Source organism: Chaetura pelagica, unplaced genomic scaffold, assembly GCF_000747805.2.
Source record: "Chaetura pelagica isolate M959 unplaced genomic scaffold, ChaPel_1.0 scaffold433, whole genome shotgun sequence".
NCBI lineage: Eukaryota > Metazoa > Chordata > Aves > Apodiformes > Apodidae > Chaetura > Chaetura pelagica.
Window position 1 is genome coordinate 226,223 of NW_009952574.1, and position 25,657 is coordinate 251,879.

At 40.9% G+C, this 25,657-nt stretch overlaps 1 protein-coding gene across 1 annotated transcript in view; it reads right to left on the reverse strand.

The window, feature by feature from the left end:
* The window catches only part of LRP8 (low density lipoprotein receptor-related protein 8, apolipoprotein e receptor), a 68,924-nt gene that overhangs the window by 21,946 nt on the left and 21,321 nt on the right, over positions 1–25,657 (reverse strand). The window contains exons 3-4 of the mRNA XM_009993588.1: positions 14,820–14,948; positions 397–759 (exon numbers count right to left, since the gene is read on the reverse strand). Coding sequence (XP_009991890.1) covers positions 397–759; positions 14,820–14,948 — 492 coding nt within the window. The remainder of the gene's footprint in view (positions 1–396; positions 760–14,819; positions 14,949–25,657) is intronic.

The following is a 25,657-nucleotide window of genomic DNA, read 5'->3' on the forward strand; positions in this document are numbered from 1 at the left end:
CCTGCTGATCATATATTCCCTTTAGTGTTGTGGCTTCTAACCTCCAGGCTGTGACCCCACCACGCAGCCTGAGGGCTTTGAACATGTTTACCATTTTCCATTCCTTGTCTTTCTAGTGAAACAGATTTCTTCTGAGGCACACTACCATCTAACAGATCTTGCACCTCCTCCCTGAATCCTCAAGTTAAAAAAAAGCATAAAAGCAGTCTGGAACATACCTGACCCTGCTGGGCTGGGCACCCAGCCATGCCATTAGGGACACAAACGCTCCTTGTCAGGCACACAGTTGCTGCACAGACATCAAAGTTGCCTCAAAACACAGCCCACAGCAGCCTTCTGGCCCCTCTCCCCAGGGAGAAGAGCCCTCAGCCCTGCCCCACCCCTGAGGACACTCACGGCAATCCTGCTCATCAGACTTGTCCTTGCAGTCTTCGTCCCCGTCGCACTTCCAGTTCAGGTGGATGCATTCGCCGTTGCCGCACTGGAACTCGTGAGCAGCGCACGTGTTGAGGGCCTTGGCATCGTAGCCACACTTCTCCACGGCCTCGTCTGACTGGTCCTCGCAGTCTGGCTGGTTATCACACACCCACAGCTCAGGGATGCACACGCTGTTGTTGCACTGGAACTCGTTGGGGTTGCAGGTCAGAGGGGAGCACTTTCTTTCATCACTGCCATCCCCGCAGTTGTTGTCACCGTCACACACAAAGATGATGGAGATGCACGACTTGTTACTGCACTGGAACTCATTGGGAGAACAGGCTTGGGAAAAAGAACAAAATGCTGAGCTGTGAGGTCTCCAACCTAGCCCTCACCACTGTGCCAGAGTTAGCACATTAAGAATGTCTGAGACAGGGGAATGATGAGGGCAGAAAAGCATTACCTTGACTACCCTAACTCAGAACGTTTTCCGCAATGGCAACACTACATGGCAAGGAGCAGCGGTCATCTCCCCAGTTGTGCCATAGGATGTGATGGGCAACCCTGAAGAAGAGGCAGCAGGGGTGCAACAACTGCTGGTAGGGAAGTGTGGGAGCAGGTGCAGTGCTGCCCTGGCTGTGAGCCCCTGTGCACGGGGTGACAGGGAGAGGGCTGGGAGGGGGAAGGTGTGCTGGCACACCTTGGCTTTGTTCTGCACTGACATAACCGGCTTCCTGGCTTTCCCAAGCACTGAATCAGGTTTCAGGATTTCGCAGTGTGCCTAGTTTTGGAGATATTAAGTGGGATGTGTAGGGTAAATATTTAGTGAGCCGAGCATCAATTTAGCTGCAATCTGCCAGTAAGGCCCTTTACAACACAGTGAATGCCTTCCCTGGAAATCACAACTCAACATTAACATACAAATGAGGCATTTGTCAGATAGAAAGCTGAGTGGACTACTCTCCTCTGCACGCCTAACGGACAGCTGAACCAGAGAAGCCTGCTCATTTTAAACTTTCAGGCACTCCAGCAAGGTGCAGCTCAAAGTCACTTTATTTCATCAAGGTGTGGGGAACCAAAGCCCTGAAAGAAATTATCCGTAAGTACTTCTAGTTAGTTACTTAAAAAAGAATTCTGCTTTTGCTGTTTCAGTCATCTACAGGAAAGCTATGGCTGTGATAAACTACAAGTACAATAAATATATACAAATAAATTACAATAAACTTTAAAACTTTTTTTTTTTACATTGGGAGTCTTTTTGTCTTCAGAAGCACAACTATTTACTGTCATATCTGCAGAGCCCCTATGATAAAACACACAATTCAGATGGTACTGATCACTGCAATGGCAAGTGCATCTGGAAAGCAGCAGAATCTCTGTAAAGGAGCTGTGATACCCCAGCTTTCAGCCAACACCAGGAACCCAGTGGTATTCTAATGAAATACTATGTCTGGTTTATACCTGGGAATGAAACTCTACTTACCTTGCAATTGAGAACATGTTCACCTGCACATGGATACTTACATTCTAGTTAGCTTGCAAACTTGCTGGGCTCTGTCAACCTAAGCAGCCTGTAGTTTTACATTAGAGGGTGAAAATATACATACTTCTCCCCTCTTGCCCTGTGCTCTGTCTCATTTACTCTCAGGTTTTCCAGATGTTACTGTGTGTAACAGAGAAGCAATCTGCCTATTTAGAATAAAAGAGGTTTGCCTTCCTTGGCACTGGCTATGACCCAACCACTCTCCAAAGGGATGAATGTTAAAGAGAATCTCTCACTGCTGTGTGTCCATGTTGACATTAGTAATTAAATGCAATGGAGTGTGGTCACCAAAGGAGAACCTGATGTTAAACACCACAGTATCATCTGGTCCAGGCAGAGTGCTCAGGCTCCTTTTGTACACAGGAGAGTATTTTGGATATTTGATTTGCCCTCAAGAGGCAACTCCTGCCACCTACCTTGGGATAACAACTATCCCATGGAGGGGCTAGTATTTCTCCTCTTGATACAAAGGGAACTGAGATCAGACAACTAATATTAGGACATGAATCCCTCACATGTCCTAACATTCCTTTCAGAATTCTCTTCAGAACCTGAAGTACAGGCACAGTGTGGTGAAGAAGCATCTAAAAAACCTCCTCTTTTGCATAGCAGAATTGAGACCACTAAAAAGCTTCATTTTTTCACCTGAATTCTACTCCTCTGCTTCACAGAGCATACTTCTCTATCCTTAACCCATAACCAGAAAGAACCTATTAACCCTACTAATCAGTGCTTCTTCAGATGATACATAATGTGGAACTGTCAAGTGGAAATTTAAGATAAGTTATAATCTTACCAGCCTATTTAAAAAAGAAAGTGAGAAACAGGAATATTTCTAGGGCTATGTACAATTTCTGTAACAGATCTAAGAAGAAGAAATTGCTTTTCTGGCATTATTTTCATGAATCTCAGATCAGTGAGCAAAATTTTGCATAGTTCTTTGATCTCTCATTTTTTGGCAAGGTTGTAATGATTTGCACACTCCAAATGTGCATTAATTTCCTTTCCCCTAACTGTAATGAGCCCATCTTTTTTCCCCTTGTTGTTTTCCTGGTTGCCTCTCCTCCTCCCTGTACACATTTCCATTCAGAAATCTGCTGCATTGGCAAATTAGCAACTGATAAACATATGTGTGGGATACAGACAATGGAAGTTTGCACAAAAGCTCCTCCTTTGCACCTACAAATCCCAGTACAGATATAAAATTACTGACAATAGCAGCCAGCAAATAGAAGCAGTTCAGCTTTTCTAACCTCTTATGAAGACTTTCTCACTGAAGCTTGTGAATCACTAGCTAGAAAAATTGCACGGTCATGATTATTTTAGTTCTTTTTAAAAATTAAATTTAGTGTGATGGCAGCACTAGAGACTACAAGTTCTCCCTGCACTGAACTGCAGTCCTGAGGTGGGGATCAGTCTCCACCGTGCAGCCAGAGGCAGTGGCACCAGTACTGACAGGGAATCACCCACACTGGGACAAGGCTGAGGAGGCAGAAGAGCAGCATCTTTTGCTCAGGTCTCCCTGCCTGCAGTTACAGAAGCTACATGCTGTTGGCACAGCCTGTGAGACTGATGCGCTGCTACCACTGTGCCATGACAAGGAGGCTACTGGACAGTCACCAGAGCTGTGACAGGGGCCACTGCAGTACATACACTAGCAGCCAGTGGCAGTGCCAAATGGCAGCTTGTGCCCCTTGCTACAGAAGGCTGCTCTAGGCACCTCGTGGGGAACCCAAGAAATAAAAATGCCCTTTTGTTCATTTATGGACCTAATGACCATCTTCAGGCCAGCTCAAATGGGACAGTTCCTTGTGGGTCACACACACCTCCAGCAGAGAGCCCCATCTCCATTTGCAGGTGGGTCCACTGCTGGCCATGGGAAGGCAGGCAATATCCCAGTTCCTCTCACCCTTGTTATCCCCTCTGACAGCTAAAATCTGCAGGGCGTGCCAGGATAAAGCAGTCCGTCTGTACCTAGGCAAGAGCCAGCATGCTCATGCTCTTCAGGGTTCCTGCTGCATGGTTTGACGCTGGTGTGAAGAACCTAACTGAAACCAGAACTACACATTTTCTTACATAGCACCTGAAGAAATAAAGATGGGGAAGCCAAGTCCCAGGCACACTTAACTTCCCATCTCCTTTCATAAATCTGGCAGGGTACCTAGGTAGCCCCATCACTACAGTATTCACTACCTCCAGAGCACTTCAAGAGAAAATGTGCAAATAGTAATTAAATCATCACTGGAGTACTTTTTTCTTTGACTCAAACAATTTGGTTTGCTACCTGTCCTGTTGTAAACATTTTTGTGCAAAACAAAGGAAATAAAGACTAGCTTGCTTTCCTTACAAAAACTTGCAAAACTTACTTCAAATATGAAGTGATCCCAGAAGAAACCATGGAAATGTTTGTCAAGAAGTCTTTAAACAACAGGCTTCAAAGTAGTAAACCATTCTACATAAACAACCATAATCACAAAAGCAGTTTTGTACAGTACTGTAATCCATTAAGGTTCTTCACAGTTTTAGGAAGAAAAACAGCACATCTAAATGATAGTGTGCATGTACTTTGGCCTATAGAAAACATATACCAGGGGTGTTCTGTATTGATTTCTGCCTTGTAATATATGCCAATACATAGAGCACAACTGTCACAGTTTTTGCCTCACAGCTACAGTCTTGTCACATCCCTTGAGAAGAATGGAGCAGAAGCCTTCTTTGGGTAGAGGATGTCAAGAAAAAAAAGAGAGACTGCATTTGTGGAGTTACTGGCTGGTTCTCTTTTGCCTGGAGCCAGGATTTAACCAGAATCTTTAGTGAGTAGTCTGGTACAGCAGGGCACTGCACCAAAAAATTAAGATAATTCTATCATATGCTTTTTAAGTGCTTACAGAGAAAAGCAGAATGCTCTAAAGATACAGGGCACTCTTTGAGAATTATAATTTTAAAAAAATAGGTATTTTTACATAACAATGTTTCTCTACCAAGCATAGATCCTCAAATCTTGATTAAACACAACATCTAGTCTCTTAGTTTGGAAAATACCTTTAAGATCATCAAGTCCAACCTTTGTGTTCATGGACTACAACTGCTGCCATTGCTAATCTTTTAATTGAAGCTTTTCTAGTTTTTCAGTAAGAGACAGATATCTAATTCATCTCTCTCCTCCAAAATATCAGTTCCACTTGAAATTACATCAACACCTTCAAGAATGATAATTATTTGGTAAAATTTGTGGTAAAGTGGCTAACAGCAAGTACTGATGCTGAAGACAAGAAAAGATAAATTATTACATTGTACTTTTCTGACAACTTCCCCAAAGCATGGCTCAAAATTTCTTTTTGCTGAAATCTGAGAATGGATCATCTAAAGAAGGGAAAGGGTTATTTGCATAAATTAACAGTTGCACTGGGGAGGGAGAGATCTACTGTTGATTTATTACCACTTCAACACTGGCAGGAGAAGCTGGTGGACTTCAGAAACTCTCCTAAGCTGTGAAGTTCAGGATCTGAGCTCCACATGGCTGCAGAAGTGGAAGGCCTGAGCTCCAACAGCCCACGTATTCTGCACAAAGTATAAACTACAGCCCACATAAATTAATCTCTGAGCTGGACCATGGGTAAGAAGTGTCCAGACAGGCTAAACTAAGTTGTAATTCCCAGGCCAGTTATCAATGCTGTCATCACATTAATTTTAGTTAACTAGTACTTATTTTCAGTCTTAATTGTACCTAAATTATTTGTCTGCAGACAGTTGGTGTGCTTACCAAATATCTGAGTATTTCATACAAATCTTTGTTCAAATGCCAGTCTTTAAAACATGGATTCATGCCTAAAAGGACAGAATTTCCCATGGAAAGCTGCCCTCCAGGAAGGACAGCAAAAGAGATGGAGGTAAATGAAAATGACCTTGAAGAGCATTGCTCTGAAAAAATGACAGGCCTCCCATGAAGGGAATAATGTAGCTGAATTGCAGTCTCACTACTAACAGTGGTTGTTGCTATGGTGATTGATACCGAAGAGCCCGTGTAGACGAAGGCTGCAGAAGGAATAGTAATTCCTGATATTGTTCAAATCACTAATGTAGCTAAGGAGCCACCTCACGTACTCTTGCAAATTAATATTTGCATGTGCTCACTGCCTTTGCCACGCTGCTCCCTTTAAACACAAATGAACTATTTTCCCATTCTCTGCAGCAGTATTTGCATGGCATTAGTTAATTATATTGGAGCAACCAGATGCCCAAGCCGCTGCTGATAAATAATAGTTGGTTCAAAAATGTATTTACTGATTTCGAATATATTTCCTGAGAATCGAGATTCATTTGAATTCATTTGAAGTGCTTTTAATTTTTTGAAAATAGAATTAATTATGACCCCACAATTTACAAAGAGAAGCAGCTTATGTACAAAAGATATGCCCACTCTGAATTTCTCCCGTCTTCAATCTCACTTATGTGTAATAAGGTTGCTAACTCACACTTGCAGTCCCCTTTTGTGTTGGTTTTTTTTTGCAGTCTCCTTATTTTTTCCCCACCAGGAAAGTGTTAGGGAGTTTGCCATTGTCTTCTGGTTAAATGACTGAAAAACTACCTCAAATTAAGAACAAGTGGGTCCAGTGTAGATGGTTTAGAGGTAAATAAAGCAGCTTGGGAGAAAAGAAAAAAAAAAAAGATGGTCAGAATGCCTAGGGTTGATATTGTGCTGCTTTTTGCTAAAATTCAAGACTCACCATGGGGATCTCATGGTGATAAAGCCATTATTATTACTATCACTCTTTTATATTCTGATTGAATAATCAGCTGAATCAGATTGGAGATGTTTAGTACTAGTCAAAAGGTAAATAGAAAAAAAAGCTATGATATGTTTAGTGGGTTTCTTTTCTGACTTTGAAAACTGGAACCTGTATGGGACAAGCTCACTCCTATTCTCTCAGACATCACTTGCTTATTAAAATAGCAGTTTTACAAATTACACCAATTTGGCAAATCCTTCAGAAACATCTGATAATATCCATGAAACTAACAGGTGGTTTAGTATTATCACACTGTATTCTGTATTTCTGAGGAATATATAGGGGTTCTTCCAGCAACCAGCACAGAGCATTACTGAACAGGGCCTTTCCTCTGCAACAGTACACACAAAAACCACATTACTGTGTACTCAGACCTCTTGGATTCCCTGTCGTTATAAGGACTGACTGCACAGAAATTTCTGCATGACCAGAAGTTACTTTTGCCATCGCAGAGTCTACATCACAGATGCTTTGCCAGGCAAAGACTATTCCATAGACCTCACCTTCCATCCATTGAGCAGATTTCCATGCTGTGCTCATCTGCTAATACAGAGACATGAACCACCTTATTGCACATGCTCATTTTCTCTGTTGCTCTCTAGTTTCTTAGTCCAGCTCAGGAGAGAGACTTCATAACCTGGCAACTACAGGAGCTGAGGGCTCACCACTGAGGTGGTTTTGGGAGGGTAAGAGATTGATAGGCTTTTCAGGAAACAACCAGCCCCAAATTATTTTCAATAATGTGGTATTAGGAACAGATTGCCCAGGGAGGTGGTAGAAGCCCCATCCCTGGAAACGTTCAAAGTCAAGTTGGATGTAGCTCTGAGCAACCTGATCTAGTTAAAGATGTCCCTGCTAAATGCAGGGATGTAAAGGCCTGCAAAGGCCCTTTCCAATCATTCTATGGTGACTCTATGACAAGGGCAGAGCTATTATTTGATGTAAACAACATACCCATATAATGAAGCTACAATTCCACACAAGAACAGCAATTATTTTTAGAAAAAATGTTTCAGATTTTCTACTCAAATGGAAAATGTAAGCACTGAGTGACACTCACTACAATTAAAAGTGTAAGGGTCGTGTGCTAACTGCACTTACTTTAATTGCAGTGAGATTTCTATAGAATTAAGATTTGCCTTTCAGTTTTTATGGCTTTGAAACAGAAAGCAGCACTTTGCTGCATTCTGGCTGAGATGAATAATCAATCGTACAACATAAGCAATTATTTTCAATTTGTTAGAAAAAATAAGTGAACTGAAGTGTATTTTATAGTGAGCTAAACACTTTATCAAACAATAACATTTCTTTGGAAGATATAAGCAAAATTAATCCAACCATGATATCTTCCTCTGTATCAAAACCGCATTTTACAGCAACTAAGGTAACTTTGAGATGTTTTTATCCATTAACATGACTCATAAACCAGCTTGTTTTGGTTTTGTATCAAATGTTTCATGGCCCTCCACTGTGTAGGACTGTACTGAGTTCACGCTAACTGATCTTGTTTCAGTCTTCAGATGATATGCTCAGGAAGCATAACTGTTGAGCACTCGTTAATTAGCGTAACACATATGTACCCGTGGCCACTGAAGGATGGAACTCCTACCCACGTATCTGCCTTCCTAACACCATCATTGGCACTGACAGCTAGAGAAGATTTCCCTTAATAAAACTAAACAGATTCTTGCTTTTTGGATGAATAGGCTCAGAATTACAGCTTCATTCTTATGAAGAAAGCACTTCAGGGACATGAAATACAATCAGATTTGGCAATAAGAGATGCAGTTCCTTGGCTATTTCAGCAAGGAGAACATGAACTGTTGACAGACAGACTGCCCAGAAGATAAACATAACTACAGGCCAATTTCTGCTCCTCTGACAGTACAACGTGAGATTGGAAAGAAGACCGAAAGACAACTTCTCTAGCTAAGGTACAGAAAAGAGCGGCAAGCCAAAGCTTTTCTCTGTGTGCAGAGGTAACGTGGAGTCCAACAGCATTAGGCTTTCATGTTAATTTTCCACATGATTTTCTCTGTGAAAATCATCATCTAGGGGTTCTGCAGGACTTGTGTGTGTGAGAGAGAATGTGCTCTCACCCTGTTCTTTACATCTACTTTTTTCCCAGTGTACCTTCAGGAAAAAGCTGTAGAAGTAGCAAATTCTAAATTGTCTTCATATTGTGTTTTCATCTATTATGCTTCAGAGAATAAAAGATTAATGTAATATATTCATACAGAAAACTTATCTGTAACTGAGGGATCAGCATGTGCAGAGGCCACCACTGCTGTGCTGTGTGAGGCACCACTCAGTACTGGGAAACTCCACTTGCAGAATGTTACAGATGTCTATTCTTTTTAAAATCTCAAGAGACAGCAGTAGGGAAAATAAAGCCATTTTCCCTAACCTTCTGCAGGCAGGGCCCTGACACAGCTTAAGCCATGGCTTTAGGGTTTAATTCTTGCCTTATGCAGTGACTGTCTTACCTCTAAACTAAGTTCCATGCACTATTTTACATTTAATTACAACATGCATCCAATACATTAAAAATGCAACTACCTTCATTTTTCCTGTAAGACTGCAATTAAAGGTAACTACCAATCTCATTTTTCTTGCTGTTTTGCTCTGAAGGAACTCAGGACAAATGTGATTATGGGCTGAGATTTTTCCTAAATAACAATGAGGATTTTTCTGCAATTCCTACTGCTTTCAAAGGAGCTCTAATACTTTAAGCAGTGATAAACTGGCAGCTGTACATGTTTAATTTCTGAGAGCCAGGGCATAATGCACTAGGCATTAATCCCTCCAGCTGTCTAGTAATTAAACATCATGTAAAGCCCAGAGGATATCATTGCTCTACTACCTTATCTTATTTATGAAGGACTTTCATTTGTTAAATCTATAGTAATTTTCTTTCCATTCTTGGAAAGAACTGTAGATTCCTCCACCATGAGAAGTGTACTCAAGTTACAGCTGCCTTCTATAAAATGACAGGAGTTTCAGGCTAGCCATGAGTCTTCTCATCCCATGCTGAAATACTCATGACTAGTGATAGTAGATAAGTATTTCCTCTACAGGCACAAATTCAACAGTATGGGCTTTAACCCCACTAAAACTGGTGGGTTTTTCGGGGAGAATATATGGCCAAATCTGATCCTCTAGACTTGATTTCCCTCTCAGCTGACTGAGGAACAGTACACATCACTGTGCACCTAGCCTGTTAATGAAGGTAAGGAACAGAATTCCTGACTTTGAGGAAAGTACATATTAATCAGGATGCAAAGGAAGACAAAGTTAGTGCTACATTATCACCAAGTAAAATGCCCTCAAGTAGGATCTGTGGAGATTTAGAATGAACAGAAGTAGTATGGTCAAATCCGCATGGATAGCACTGGAAGTGTGACTCAGATCAAAACACAGGTACCTTTTACTGCATGAAGAATATGATGCTGAAATGATATGGTATTGTTTTTTCTACAGGACAATGACAAAAGACTAGCCACACAATCAGAAGAGATGGGGACAGAGCCTTGCTCTCTCTGTTGACCATCCCAACAGAGTCCTGTCAGGAGGAACAAGTGATGTGTGCATTAAAGGGGTGCAATGCCCATTTCAGCTGTTCTAAAGCCATGCTGAAATGCTCTCTGCATTCCTGAGTAGTGGACAAAACATTGGATAATGTTTCTCTTAGCAGAGATTTAACAAGTTCTGCAGTAGTTAGTAAAGTCCAGACTGGCACTGAGTTGTGATGCTTTAATTACAGTCTCCCATATCTAATTTCTCTTTTTAGTCTCAGTAAACGCCGTCAAAGGTTAGTTACACTGGGAGCAGGAAAAAACAGGGAAATAAAAAGGAAGAAGTCAGTACCTCCAACCAGCAAAGTCAAGACTGCTCTTACATTATTAGCTCTTGATGTCTATTTTAGAGGACTAAACCTGACCTCTGAACACAACACACTTAGTATTGTAAAGACAAAAATTACTTCTGCTCCAAAGAACTGAAAAGTCAGGGTCTTTTCTTAGTAGATATGCTTTTATTTTAAAAAGGCAACTATTTGCGTTTTCAAAAATTGTTTGTGAAATAGAAGTTGGCAGTGGAGTTAAAGCCCACCTACTGGAAGCACATTTTTTCAGGCAGAAAGGTACTTAGCTACTTAGTCAGGATTAATACCCACAATTCATTCATCCCTTGTACAATTACAGCCTGTAAATCTGGATCCCTAATCACTGGTGCTTTATCCACTGCAGGTTAAATAATGCACAGCTTCCATTGCTTCCTTGGGAAATTCTTCCACTGGGTAAAAATTTTCCCTCCTTGTTCATGGGTGAACAACAATAAAGTTCCTTACCATCCATTGACAATGGCATTGACTAAGCAGTATGATGGGGTCAGAGCCTGGACTGCCTAGCAGAATGGCAGCTTTCCTAGCACTGGTACTAGAGCAGGCCTCACAGGCCAGCAAATGCTGTTTTACACACCACTCTGGAAGTTTTTTATTTAATGGATTTTACCTATTAAATTCCTGTTTCTTGCTCCAGACATAGCAACCAGACCCTTATTTCAGATAAATACAATCTGCTTTGCTTACTCCTAAGAGTTTTACAGGGCTGGATTGTACAGGGAGAGATAAGGAGCTCTCAATATTTGATTTATCCATTTATCCATTGAGATAATGCTGTTTTGTTGTGGTTTTTTTTTCAGCACACCTGCACTCAGGTAAATCCAGAGCTTGCTAACTTGCTGAACCCTTTGTCTAAAGGTTACAAAAGGACAGCATACGAGACTGCAAATTCTGTCCTTCCTTGTAGAAAAGATATTCTAAGCAATGCTGTGACAAACTTTTTTCAGATCCCACAGTGTGCCAATTGAAACAGCAAGTCTTCAACAGTGACCAAAAGCAGAGGGATATAGAGCACCAGTTTGATTGAATTCATGCAAGATGATGCAGCAAGGATATGGCTGACATAAAGCACAAAGGAGAACCCAACCCAAACTGAAGATTTTCTTACTGATATTCTACATTCATCCATGAATTTCTTAACAGCAGCTTTCTACCTCCATCTGGCTGTGCCAGTGACTATAATGACCATGCTGGATAAATTTCACATTGATTCAAAAAGCAATTACATAATTCTGAGGAAAAAAACCTAAACAAATCCATTAATATAAAATCCAGACTACTACCTGAAGAGCAAGTTATTGGAGGCCAGAAGCAGACACAGGAGGAAGAATCATCATTCCCTTGCACTGTTTTGGATGATTCTAGTATCGTAATTGTTTCCCTTTCCTGCATTTGATCCTCCCTGAACTTGAACTGTGAGCATTTTGCCCCAGGAACAGGTACAAGAATCTAGACAGTTCTGTGTGAGGTGCAGCCTTAACTATGCCAGGGTGCTCTGCTCCAAGGGGCTGCAGGTACCAGTCAGTGCTGAAGATTCTTTTAAAACAAGAGCAAAAATGTGAGTGCAGAGGCTAAAAAAAAAGAGAATGCTGAGATAAGAGAAAACAGATAAAGGATTCAAAACAGAGAAGAAATGGGAATTTTAACAGAGTATCAGCGGTTAGGCTTAGTGAGGTTTATCAGATTTGAATAAAAGACAGGATAGCCATCAAACCTCCAGAAGCTCCCAGAGTTAAATCAGATAACATATTTGTTCTCATTCACGAGGAAAACATCTTAATTTGACAAGCAACCTCACTGAAAATGCTCCCACTACAACCACTCAGCAATGCCTCCTGTTTCCTTCTGAAAGTGATTTTAATGTCTCTGAAAGGTGCTGAGTCAGCAGATACTAGCACTGCAAACTTCTGATGTTTGCAACCACCCAGGAAACTCCAAGTTCAACTGTCAGTGCCTTTCTGCCTGGTCCTCTGGGCAGAGAATGGCCCATCCCACATTCAGAGTCAGCGATGACCACTCAGCAGAGACTGCCAATGTGGACCCACTGAGGTGGCAGCCTGCATCAGGACAACACTCAATGACAAGGAACTAAATGAAAGTCACTAATTAATTTCACATGAATTACACAACATCCATCAGAATATGGTACTTTGTCCTTGAATTAAACTTCCATTTTAAGAACCTGCACGTGCACTAAAAATGTCCACATCAAGATTAAAGATGTTGAAACATCCAGAAGAGAAACACTCAACTATTTCTAAATCCATTCACAGCATCATTATGCTGAAATTATGTGGCATTCGGAACATATCTACATTAATTTTGAGGGTTACCTAGAGCCTTAAAAAACAGAAGTTCAAAGCAATTTCAAGTAGATTTTAATTATAAATAAAAGACTCCATGAGACAACTTCTACAGTGTAAGCAGCAACATTAAATTAGTGCAGGCAGCCATCAGTGTAAAAATAATTTTAATTTCATTAACTCCTATTGAGGAAAGAATTTTTTTTCTCTAGCAGTTACAATTCTCTTCTATACCTGCCTCTTATCCAAGCCTTCCATTCAATGAAAAAAGACACAGGAACAGGGTTCTAAGCACATCACCAACTTAGCACATCACAGTAATTTATTACTTAGAAGTTGTCCACACACACACACACGTTTAATTCCACAGGAAACAGGAGGCCATGTGTGCAGTCCAAGGATATAAAAGGAGGGAAATGGGTTTGTTTAAGCTGGAGAAGTTTAGAGGGAGATCTTGCAATTTTTCAGTATCTGAATGGGTCATACAGAGAGGCTGGAGGGTAGCTCTTCTCAGAAGAGCACAGCAAAAAGAGAAGAGGCAACAGGCACAGATTGTGACTAAGAAAAAAGTAAAAAAAGGACAAAGGAAAAATGGTTTTATAGTGAGTGGCTAAACACTGGAACAGGTTGCTCAGACAGTAAAATCTTTGGTTAAGACTAGATTTGGTTTGATAAAACTGACTGGAAATAAATTAATCCGGTGTTTTTACTTGGACCCACCAAATGTTACCAAAAAACATATTTCATTACAAAACTTCAAAAATAAATAGATAAATCCATATTAGTGGATTATGAACTGGCTGGGTATTAGAGCCCAAAATTCAGTTTTCAAATGGAGAAACATCCATGTGAACTTGCATGTAATAATTCAACCCCTTCAGTAATAATCTGGAAGTAAAAATAACATTGGTAATACCACCTGCAACACCAGAGATACTGATAATGTGTCAATAACTACACACAGCATGAGTTAGCTTCTTAATAGCCTGGGATCATTTGCACACAAAGAATTTAACAGCCAAAGTTATAAAAGAACAGTATTAGAAGAACAGTATTTAGAAAGATTATTTTATTTCTGTACAGACTGTTAAGACTGATATTCCCTAGATTCTGGTGGTCTGTATAAAATTGGAAAATCATCTGGGATACCAAAGGGAGCCACAAAAATGAGGGAAGCATTCATTCAAAAGAAAATACTTGACAGCAAGAAGCAGAAAAACCAAAATACGCTTAGTCTATCAAAAAGACAGTTTGAGAAATGGTTTGATTACACAGTGTAGTTTTCACAAAGGGAAAACACTGTGAAAGAACTTTCATTCAGCGGAGAAAGGCCTAATAAAAGGCAACGGCCATTTAGGGACTGAATTCAGAACTGTTACGGTGAATAGTGTATCATTCTCTCTGTGTCCAGTGAAACCAACAAGCTATTAATAAAGAAATGTCCAGACCTACCTATTATATCCCAGCAGAAGTCAGCCTTAGTCTATAGGGCTGCACTCTGCAGGAGAGGAAAGACGTGGAAGCAAGCTGCTGAGCTATCACAGAGGAAGGTTTGAATCCTTACCACATCATCTAGGTATTAACCCTAATAACCTTGTCCCAGAATCACCAACTATATGCTGCTACACTAGCAGAACATGCAATTCTCCACAGAGTTCCCTTTATATTCTCCAGCCAGCTCCAACTGGAGAATCTTTCTTTCCTGTTTTTCTAAAAGTCACTACTTAGCATTGCAAATGTAGAATGGATGAATTTGTTGGCAGGAAAAGTCATCCCTTTACATGCAATTTGTAATAGTCACTCTAGGACTTTTATAGCCCTGAAGGGAGATGTTGCATACATATTAAAGCATTACTCCAACTCACCAGGAGTGCAACCAGCCTCATCGATACCATTTTCACAGTCCTTCTGCCCATCACATCTCCAGGACGATGGGATACATTTGTTGCTGAGGTCTCCACAGCTGATTTTTTCAGCTGGACATACTTGCTTGGCTGAAAATAAAGAAAAATAAAACAACTTAAAAATAATTCTAGACACTTCTTACATTGCTTGCACTTTTGAAGTTACTTTTATTTTGCATGGCTCAATCTCGACACGTATTTATAATGAAATCCCAAGTCAAAACTGATTTTGAAGGATGACTTCTTCCACAGCCTGTATGTATTCTCCAAAAAAGATCAAAATACTTCCACATCTCGATCTTGGTCTGTGTATGGGCTAGGAGTGCCCAGCTTTATGCTGCAACTTTTCTCTCTGCAAAATGCTGCTGTCTTTTGAATCAGATCACAGACTTTCCCAGAAACAAGGACGTTTCTGTCCTTCCAGGCAGTACCTGAACCAGCCAGTTCCTTCCAGGAACATAACTGTACAAGAACACACAAATAATACAATTGCCACCCCTCACTCTTATTTTCAAGCTTAACGCAACCAAAGTGAACTGCCTCAAACCCCCAACACACTGTGCTTTTGCTGGTAAAAGACTGGCACCCTCAACAGAGCAACACTAGTTCTAGACAAGCTAGCCTGAAAATACTACCTCAAATTCAGTCTGGAAAAACAAATTGCCTAATTTTAGTATAAGGGCTTACTTATATTTTTGGTATTGCAAAGCAATTTCTAAATTTGGTGATCTAGGTAGATTATGGTCAGTTAACCTGGGGAAAAATGGAAAGCACAAGCATGAACTCACACATGTTAAACAAACTTAACTGTAAGTACCTAGGCTGAAGGCAACTGTGATCTAAGACATGGACACACAGGAAGACCTACAGAAGCAAAACACCCAGTACATGCAAGAAGACAACTAAGAATTCCAAATTAATCTGGAACCAAGTAAGCTGTGAAACTTTTATAACAATTTTGCTCTGCCAAAATTCTTTCCCTCCCTGCCCCATACTGTAAAGAGCAACAGATCTACATTTATTGTGACTAGGCTGCTTGAATGTGTCATGTTCCACAGTTTAAACGGAATCATTACCCAGTTTAGCAGGATTTGCTTATTAAACAGATTAATTTCTTTCTTTATAAAACTTCATGTTTTCAAACAGTTCTTCCATTTGTATTAATGATGATAACACTATACATGGCTGTAGGTCTACTGAAAAGGGAGTAACTTAAATTCTGAATTAAAACAGATTACCCTGTCCTGCTAAAGGTATTTATGCAAAGTCAATCATTCCCAAGTACTGATCAAGAGAAGATGAAAATTATACCTCTCCCCTTCCATGTGCCCAAGGAGACTGTAGAGGAGCATCCTACAGCCCCAAAGCATCAATCAGCCACTTAGAAAGTAGTGCCATTTAATCCCAGGGTTTTTAGCACCTAGAAGCACTCTGAGAAGCAGTTTCTAGAAAGTGTGGGCAACCAACATACCAAGAAAAATTAGGTCCTGCCCCAGACAGACAATTAATAACAGATATAATGAAGTTCTATAACCCTAAAGCAAGACAGTATTTTTGTTGAAATTTGCTCACTGCATACCTAAATAACATTTACAAACATTGCATGATCTACAGGGAAGTGGGAAGAAGGGACCTTTCTAGCCTTGTTGGTTGTTTTACTGTCAGGTTAGTAACAAAATCACCTGACATTGGAAAGGCTCCACTACACACCCCCCAGTATCACCATGTCTGCCAGCTCAGACTGGTGCTCTGCCACAGGCTGGGAACTGAGGCCTGGATTTTCCTCTTGGCCCCAGTCCCTTTAAAGCTGCAGGTTTATAATGCACAACTGCAGGGACAGTCAATAGCACTGAGCACTCCTGTCCTTCTGCAGGAGTCAGACAGCACCTCTGAAAAACAGCTCACTTGCCCACTGTGCAACACGGCGGCAAACGAGGGGCCTGCCGCACCACGGCAGAGGCTCCAGACACCATCTCCAGAGCTGCATGCTGGGGTGCACCATCCCTAAACATGCCCAAAGAATTCATGGATACAGAAGGAAAAATTCTCAGGCAGGTGACTGGCAACCAGAAGCCCCCCTCAAGAATAAAATAGAGTTTAAAGGAACCATTTGGCCTAGAAGTACCACAGCTCCACTGCACAGAGAGCACGCACCCCAGAAATACCACTTCTGTCAGCCTTACCCAGCCCTCATTTGCATAGGTGTGTGTCTGGGGAATGCTGAGTGGAAAGATAAATATGTGCAGCCAAGTCACTATATATTTTTTTAAACCTCTCTATAGAACCACACAAGGTGGCACTCTGGCAGGAGCCTGCAGGGGCCAGGGAGGGAAGGTGCCAGAGGCCTCAACTCACTGCCATCTACCCCTTTGAGTAGAAAGGTGGTAACTCTGAGGAGAAGACAGCAGCTTCTGGGAAAGGTAGAGGGATGGCCACATCTATGAGGCACCAGAGGAGGCCTGGGGACATGAGAGAGGCACAACGCACACAATACCTGGCTGCAGGGAGGGGACACCAACCCCAAAGGTGCGGCTGCCTTGTCTTCTGAGGGACCCACCCAGCAATGTGTAAAAACAGGGCATTTTACCACAAATGGCACAGAGGGATTATGTGATGAGGACCCCAGCAACTACCTGGGCTTTGCATTCCTCCATCAAGGCCTTCAAAGCCTCTCAGCTCTGAGGTGCACAGCTCCACAGCCACTGACACCCAGCTGCTCCCTCCCAAATGTCTTCATCACCAAACCCTGGGTGTGTGAGGAACTGCTCCAGGGGGCTGGGCAGAGGGCAGTTTGCTGCTGCAGCAAAAACTGTCCTCACTAGATTAACCAGTCCAAATGGATTTCCATCTTTTTGCACTTGGGAAGTTTGTCTCCTGTCTGCATTTGTGCAGTGCATTCCAAAACAAGGTTTGCATTGGACTGACATACTGGGAAAACTGAGAAAGTCAGAAAGACATTTGTTAATCAGGTTATTGGACCACAACCCAAAAAACTGTTCTAGTTCTGCTTGCTGTCATGATGGAAAGGAACATTTGTTTTGATGCCAAGTAGGGCCAGCTTTTTCATCCTCATAGTAAATCTCCATTGAGAATTAAGTGGGTCAAGACAGATGAGAACATTATCCACACACCTGACTTTGAAGAAGGTGAAATATAATTATAAAATGGTATTATATGACACTAAGATCATTAACCAGCAAAGAGGTTATTTACTGGTCACAGTATAGGCATTGCTTTTGCTTGGCTGCTGTGGGCAGATGCTTTAGGAAGCTGAAAGGTTTGGAAAGGTATAGACAGTAGACTCCTATTTATGGAAAGCAATCTTTGTGTTAATCATCTCACTGAGAGCGTAATTACATAAATTTTAAAAAATGTAAATCAAAGCTTGAACTTGCAGAGATGCAGCAACAGAATCTGCTGTTGGTTACAGTTCATAAAATCTGCATTCCAGTGGTTTCTGCACCCAAGAAATCTTTGCATAAAAGCCAACAACTTGTAAGCACTGGCTGGTACACCTGGAGATTTTGCATAAAACTCAACCCAAAATTTTTATGAGAATGCTTCTGCATTATTTCATTAAGTTGGGTCCTCCCCACTCTCCAGAGATGCTGCAGCAGTGCTAGAAGACTTAGTGTTGTTGTCCGCGCTATGAAACAGGCTTTTAGCTACTGCAATCCAAACTTAACATTTCTGGTTTTGCACACTTTTTACACAAACCCAGGCTTTTTGGGCTTGTGTGACCAAAATGTTTATTTCCTACTTTCCTCTTCATCCACTCAGAAAAGAAAGGGTTATAGGCATGTACGTGATGGTGAGTGGTCTTACCCTGGATATATTCTGGACCAATGTGAGTTATAGCAAGATCTGCCTTTTCAGAAAAGCACCATTAAATAACTTGGTTGAAATGTCAGACACATCAAGACCAATTTATCACAATGAACTGCAAATGCCAAGGATGGACAACAATGGTTTATTTATAAGGAGACAAGAGCAAAGAAGACAAGAAGGTTCCATTTACTCACTACAGCCAATGGCATATTCTTCTTTTTCTTTATGGGAGGCTACAAAGTCTTTCACAGAACCATAGAGCCTTACTGGCGCCCCACTGTTTGCTTCCTCTTGTGCCACTGCTGTGCTTTTCAGGCTCCGGACATCATGTATATTCAAGAAAACAGAATTGATTTACTTGCAGAAGACCATTTGTCAGGTTCTCACCAAACAGGTACTCCAAGAGCATACACAAAATGTAATTAAGCAGCTTCTACTGGTGGGAAACCCACAAGACTTTTCATCAGCGGACTGAAAAGAACGCCCTTTGTGGAAATACATCTGCTGAAGCAACCTGCCATCCCCTCCAGACTGCCCCCCTGTTTTTGCCCCAGGTTCTTCAGAAGAAAAATCCCAACCCAAAGCTTCATTCTGCAATAGAAGAAAATAGCATACTAAAATGGCTTAATTAAATTTGACACGCCAATAAATTGTTCCTGCCAAACTTCCACTTCTACCTTATGGAACTTGAAATTTCTAACTCCCTCTTTCCTCCAGAAATGGCTTAGCTGTTGGCTTTTTTTAAAGGAATTTTTTTTTTACCAAAGACCTTTGCTTCTCAAATATTGCCCTTAAATCTTCTTTAGTCGTAGTTGGCAGTCCTATCTCAGAGATGTACCAAAAACAAAGTAAATGTTCATACCTGCCCATGTACAGGATGAGTTTCCAGCCGAAACAATTATTGAATGACCAACTGTTCAGAAGAGAGGAAGGGAGATGGCAGGTAGAGATTGCTTAGAGAAATACAGAAACTCAGAGTTCCCAGTTCCTGGAGATTTGTGACTCAGAATGGTGTCTTGGTCACAGAAGTTTACATATATTGTCTTATTAATAGGTATATTTATGAATTTGTGTATAAATTAATATCCCACTCTACAGTCACCACTGACTTACATCTGATACTTTCCCCTTAAGTATTTAGGGTACATAAGAAACATTTCAAAATCCATCTTTAAACCACTATGCAGCTGAAGGTGTGTCTGCACTGGAATTTCCCTTCCCTCACCTCTTCTCCCACCCCAACATAGGTGTTAGAACAGGGGTTTCTACCCTGTTCACCAACCAGTTCACTCCATAGCTCAGGACAGGTTGCTGTTACCTTAAGTTTACTTAACCCTGAAAGACACAGCAGATTTTCTGCTAATGAGTGTTATATAACCATATTTGTTATATTTAGTTAATCTCCCTCATCTCCTCCTTGTGCCAAGCCCAAAAACAAACAATACCAAACAAGAGCTTCATTACAGTGAGAAGTGTCAGTGTGGGGACAGCAACATCCATAGTGGATGAGTCTTGGGAATTTCTTTGGCATTAGCACACACATTGTGACTACACAGGAACTCCCCTGAGCCCACAGCTTCACAGGGTGCCTGCATTTGAATCCATGTGTCAGCAATAGACAAAGACAGTAAGTAGGTGATATGGGGAACATTAATCAAAGTATCATTCCCACAAAAGGGTAGGATTCTGCTGTGAACTTCCCTTTCTGTCACATAAAGCAACACAGTATGAGAATCAGCCTGCTGGGATGACAAGCCTTAGGTAAACTTGTGACTTGTAAAGCCAGTGCAACTGCATCCAGTAGCAGTATTTGGTTTGCTCATCATACCTGTATCGTGCCTTTACTCGAGATCCCTGAGAAAATAAAGGGAACTTTACATTTCCAGTTGAAACCTGCCAGGCCAAAATGCATTAGTGGATTAAGTGAACTAAGATTACAGCACTTGGGGACTTGGAATGAAACCCAACCACCACAATAGATGTCTTTGCTGACAGAGGAGGCCAAACTATCCACCTGCTAGCATAACATGGTCTGTTGAGGTCAGAATTGGGGCATGCTGACCACACTGATTCGCAGGACCTGGAAACTGACTGCTGCTCCCTGTTTTTGAGTGTGTATGAACAAATTTATGTGCAATAACCTTTGTGGGAGCAGGCCAAGGCAGAGAAATAATGAAAACATGTGGTCTCTGCATAAAGAGATGATTAATTTATGGCCTTTACCTTTAAACTTTCAACATAAATTACTATAAGTGATTCAGAAGATCAGGAAAGACTTCTAAGAAACTATACTATAAAGGTCAAGAAGTCATAAACAGCATTAACAGCTGATACATCTGATGAAAAGTTAGATTCTGTGGCATGACATGTTTGATTGTGACTTATGCTCAGAAGTTCCCGGTGAAATGGAAAAGGATTTACACAGATTTAATCCCATTTCACTGCACAGTACGGCCCTCAAGTTCATTCTTATAAGAAAGGCTTCTTTACAACAGTATGGGTTAGCAGTCTTCAATGAGTCTCCAACTCCTTCTCTACCTAGAAACTGGAGAATAAAATAAGCTTTGTGTACAAAGAGTTCAACACACATAAACTAGACTGCACAGTCCCTTGCCTTTGTGCAGATTACCACATTGGTGATTACTACTTTCAAAAGCAGAGTGAAATATCAGGAATTCAAAATCCCAAAAGCAATCCTGGGAAAGGATGACTACTCTTGGGCTTCCAGCACAATTGCTGCTGCTGGAAAAGCAGCAATTTTAAAAATCGTAACTGCCACCAACCTTGGGTAAGAAAAGCATCTCCTTTCCTCAGTCAGAAATGCAGAACAGTTTATTTTGTCTTTCTGTAAACATAGCAAATGCTCACTTGCTGCAATCAACTGACAATGTCACACCTAATTAATGTCACAGCTTTGCATGATACTGTTTTGATGGCACTTTTTCTCTATCTCATACAGCCAACAGGCCATGTTGCTGAGCAATGAAGTCCTTTATCTCAAGTCACTTGGCTCATTTTGGGTAAATCCAAGTCAATATTAACGGCCCATGGTAAACAGGAGATCAAACTGCATGATTTAATTATCTTCCTTGGCCTTAAACTATAGGAAACTTGCAATAATTTCAGTAAGGGCCACAGGAAGCTTTTAAATTGTTTTAAACTTATACTCATGGTCATACTTTCTAACATGTCAGAATTTACAAACTAGCATCAGATGCTTAACAACAGCCAGGATATAAGTTGCTGAGACACATTATATTCAGAGTCTGACTATATAGCGCTTTTTAAATGACAGGGTTTTAATGATGTCTGTACCATACACAGTGACCTTTCGCCCCTGTCAAGTCTGGCTGAGCACAGAGAGACCAGTTTTTAAGAGGTCATGACAGGATTTTAAGTATGAGAAGGATCTACAGGCTACAATAAGGATTTTTTGCTCCCCAAAGAAGCCACATTTTATTATCTGCCACTACTCACATGTGAATTCAAGAACATTCCCAGGGGACACTTAACACCTCTGCACAGTTCCTCATTGAGGCCAATCCTTGGACTGTTTTGGCTGTTGCACTCCGCCCCAGCTCAACCATCTCAGCTTCAACGTTCCTTAGATGCATCTTAGATGTTAAACATCTCTAAGCATTGATTTTGTCAGAGATGCATGAATTCTTCAAAAAATTGAATGAGATGTAATGTCACCCAGGGATTCCAATTCTTAATACCATTTTGCAAAGACTTTGGACAACTGTAATGTACAAAACAACTACAATCTCCACATACTTATGGCATGACAGTGCTAGAAGGTGTTGATCCTGTTGCAGAGTTGAGCATGAAGAGTAAGACTGCATTTGGCAAGGCAGAAGAGATGTACAACAGAAAAAGGTAGGTATAGACCAACTCATGTAAGTAAAACATTGTTACAGTGTGTGTAGCCGTGTAAATTATCACAAAGGTCTTGCCATCTCTGAACACCATGGAGTTTTCTATCTTTCCTACACCATAGCCATATGGTCACTAGAAACATTTGCTTAGATTAATCCAGAGAATAAATTAATACAGCTCTGTAATGATAGGCAAGTGTCTAGCTTAATCACTATGAAGCACTGCTCTTATTGTTTAGGGGAACAAAAAGAGGATTTTGACAAACTGAAGTCTGAGGCCATCTGCCAACTTTTCCCCCTACTTCTACAAACTTTGGCCCTTTTACATGTTTTCTCTGTGGATGAGACAAATCCACCATTTACCCTGGGCTTTAAATGCTGGAGAAATATCCATGTACTCATAGAAAAAGGAATTCACTGTTTACTTCAATTGAAGCAGGAATCAAGTCTCAGATCACATTAAGGATTTGCCAAAATGGGTCCAGCGACTGCTCCATTCCAGCTAGTACCTTGGAAACAAACCAAAATATATCCTTGCCATTTACTTCTTTATCTTAAGTCACAAATGGGTATTACTTGTACAGTGATTTTTAAGAGGAGCACAGATGATGTTGTATTGCAGCAGTCATATGGCAAATTGGCTCTTTTCAACTCAAGTGGAGAAAAACCTTAACTTGTATCTGCGTGCAGGAAGAGTTCAAGGCACTAATTTAAATTAAAAACTAGCCTCTGTTAGTATTTATGGGTAAAAAAAGTGCAACATCAGAGACTTCAAACAGGCTGGTGCTACAAAAGCCATTTAAGCCCATGACTTAGACAAGCAGAAGGAATGGGCATAGAGTATGAGTGGCTGGATGCTTCACACTACTCTGCTGAGACCCTAACATGGTCCCAAACCTTCTTGCTTTTCTCTCTGCTCCACTTCTTAAGTCAGGGCAGAACTTGTAATCAAGAGGGGTTTTGACACTCAGACATTATACTAGCTACTGAAAACCTGAGTGTCCACATTAGAGTTCTTCAGATCATTTAGCACTACTTGAAATTTTATTTTCCCTTCACTGATCAGCATCTCTGATCTCAGGAATCAGCTGCTCATGCCCTTAGCTTGGCACAGATTTCCTTCAGATTTTTTTTTTTAATAACAAATCTATTAAATATTTTTCATGTTCAAACAAAAACAAAGATTTAAAAAAATCCAAAGAAATGGCTTTGAGATGGTCAGTTAAAATACTCCCTTTTTTTCTATCCTGAACATAACATCTTCTTTAAACTGTTATTTTTAGAGCTAGTTTGTGAGTGATGTACATTGTCCTGTCAAACCTCCCATCCCACCATTGTCTACAGCAATAATTACCCTGTCAGTCTGTGCACACATTGCCAGCTGTAATGCATTTCAGCCTCCCCTCCTTTTTGCATTAACAGTAATGGGTGAGGTCAGAAAATAACACAAAACACACAGACACCCAAAAAAAAAAATAAAAAAAATTGATTTCCTTTTCTATAGCCCAGAAATCAAACTGAACTCCAGTCTTTGGCATGGTTGAGAGCAGAGCTCCACTCCTCAGAGACCTTCTACCTCTGCTTATATCCAGAGATGCCTACTGTGAAAACCTAAGCCTGGCTACAGACAACCTTTAAAATCTGTGATTATCTACTGTGTTCCCCCATGATTAGTGATGCATGATTCTTTCAGGGCAATTCTGATTCAGGAAAGCCTTCGGAGAATAAAACACTTGGAGGTAACAGCTGACCCAGCACAGACTGGTAGCAATGTTGCTGGGAATTGGCAAAGTTCAAACACAGACATGCTACGGGAAGAAAGAAGAGTGTCAAGGAAGAAATGAGAGTCAGGAGGTTAAGGCAGCACAAGCTAGGCATGAATGGAAGTCAGCTAATTAACCCTGAGAAATACAACTTTTGAAAGGAAAACTTGTTTGCTGCCCTAGATCAGTGATTCTGAAGCTTTGTGGACAAACAGATTTTGGAACAACTTTCAAACTTTCTCACGCAGCCCCACAGCAGACAAATTGATGCATTTAGCTGCTGAATGCAGCTCTGAGGGCCTATGATGGCCTTGCTGAGCAAGGCTGCACAGCTGGGCAATGACTGCCTGAGCCTTCCTCCACCCAAGTGTGAGTTATTATGTGTCTTCTGTAATCTATATAGGTCAGCCATGTACCTAAGTAGCATGGGCTAATTCCCACTACCTGGGTATCCCATGGGCACACCAGATCCAAGTCTGTAGCCTTGATTTATCAGGACTATCCCTCATGGCCTGACTTAGCAGAGATCAACACCAAAAGAGCTGTTCTCTACAGAAATGCAGGTAATAATGGTATTCTGATCTGGTGTAATACAGGAGTGCTTCTCTATTCCGAGGCTTTTGGTCTAAACACATTGCAGCTTTATGAACACCTCTTCTCTAAAGATTCAGCAATAAAAGACTCCAAACTGCAGGACACAATCAAACAGTCAAACCTCCTTTTGTGATTTGTAACTCAGCAGTTTGAAAGCATCTTGGAAGAATTTCTGCACAGATACTTTGAGACATGAGACACATTTAGTTTTTATTGAAAAAAACATTATTTTACTGTTTTCAGATTAGATACAAATGATGGAGAGTCTTCTAGACTCTCTTAAAATCTGTGGCACTGCAGCCCTGAACTGTTAAAAATTAGTTTCTGAAAACAATTCATTCTTTTCACTAGCAGTCATCTCCTCTAGTACAAGCCTACCAGCCACAATCACCTTGGTCACTTGTCAAATTCCTACACAAGCAACTGAGCACAGCACCAGGATGGATTTACCTATTTCTCTTCCCATATATTGATCTCTAGAATTCCCCATAATATGCATACCAGAGTACTCCAATCCATTAAAGCATATCCAGAAACAAATTCCAGAAGGTGGTTTACTTCATACACATTCTGGCACATTTAAGCTCTTGACTTCTCCCCTTCTTTTGAAGCAAATTAATGCTCAACTCAAAATTAGGTTTTAAAGTGAAGTTTAAAAAATAGTTCACTGGACTACATGACACAACTAACAAAAATAAGTTAGATGTCAATCTGACCGTGAAGACAAAAAATATAA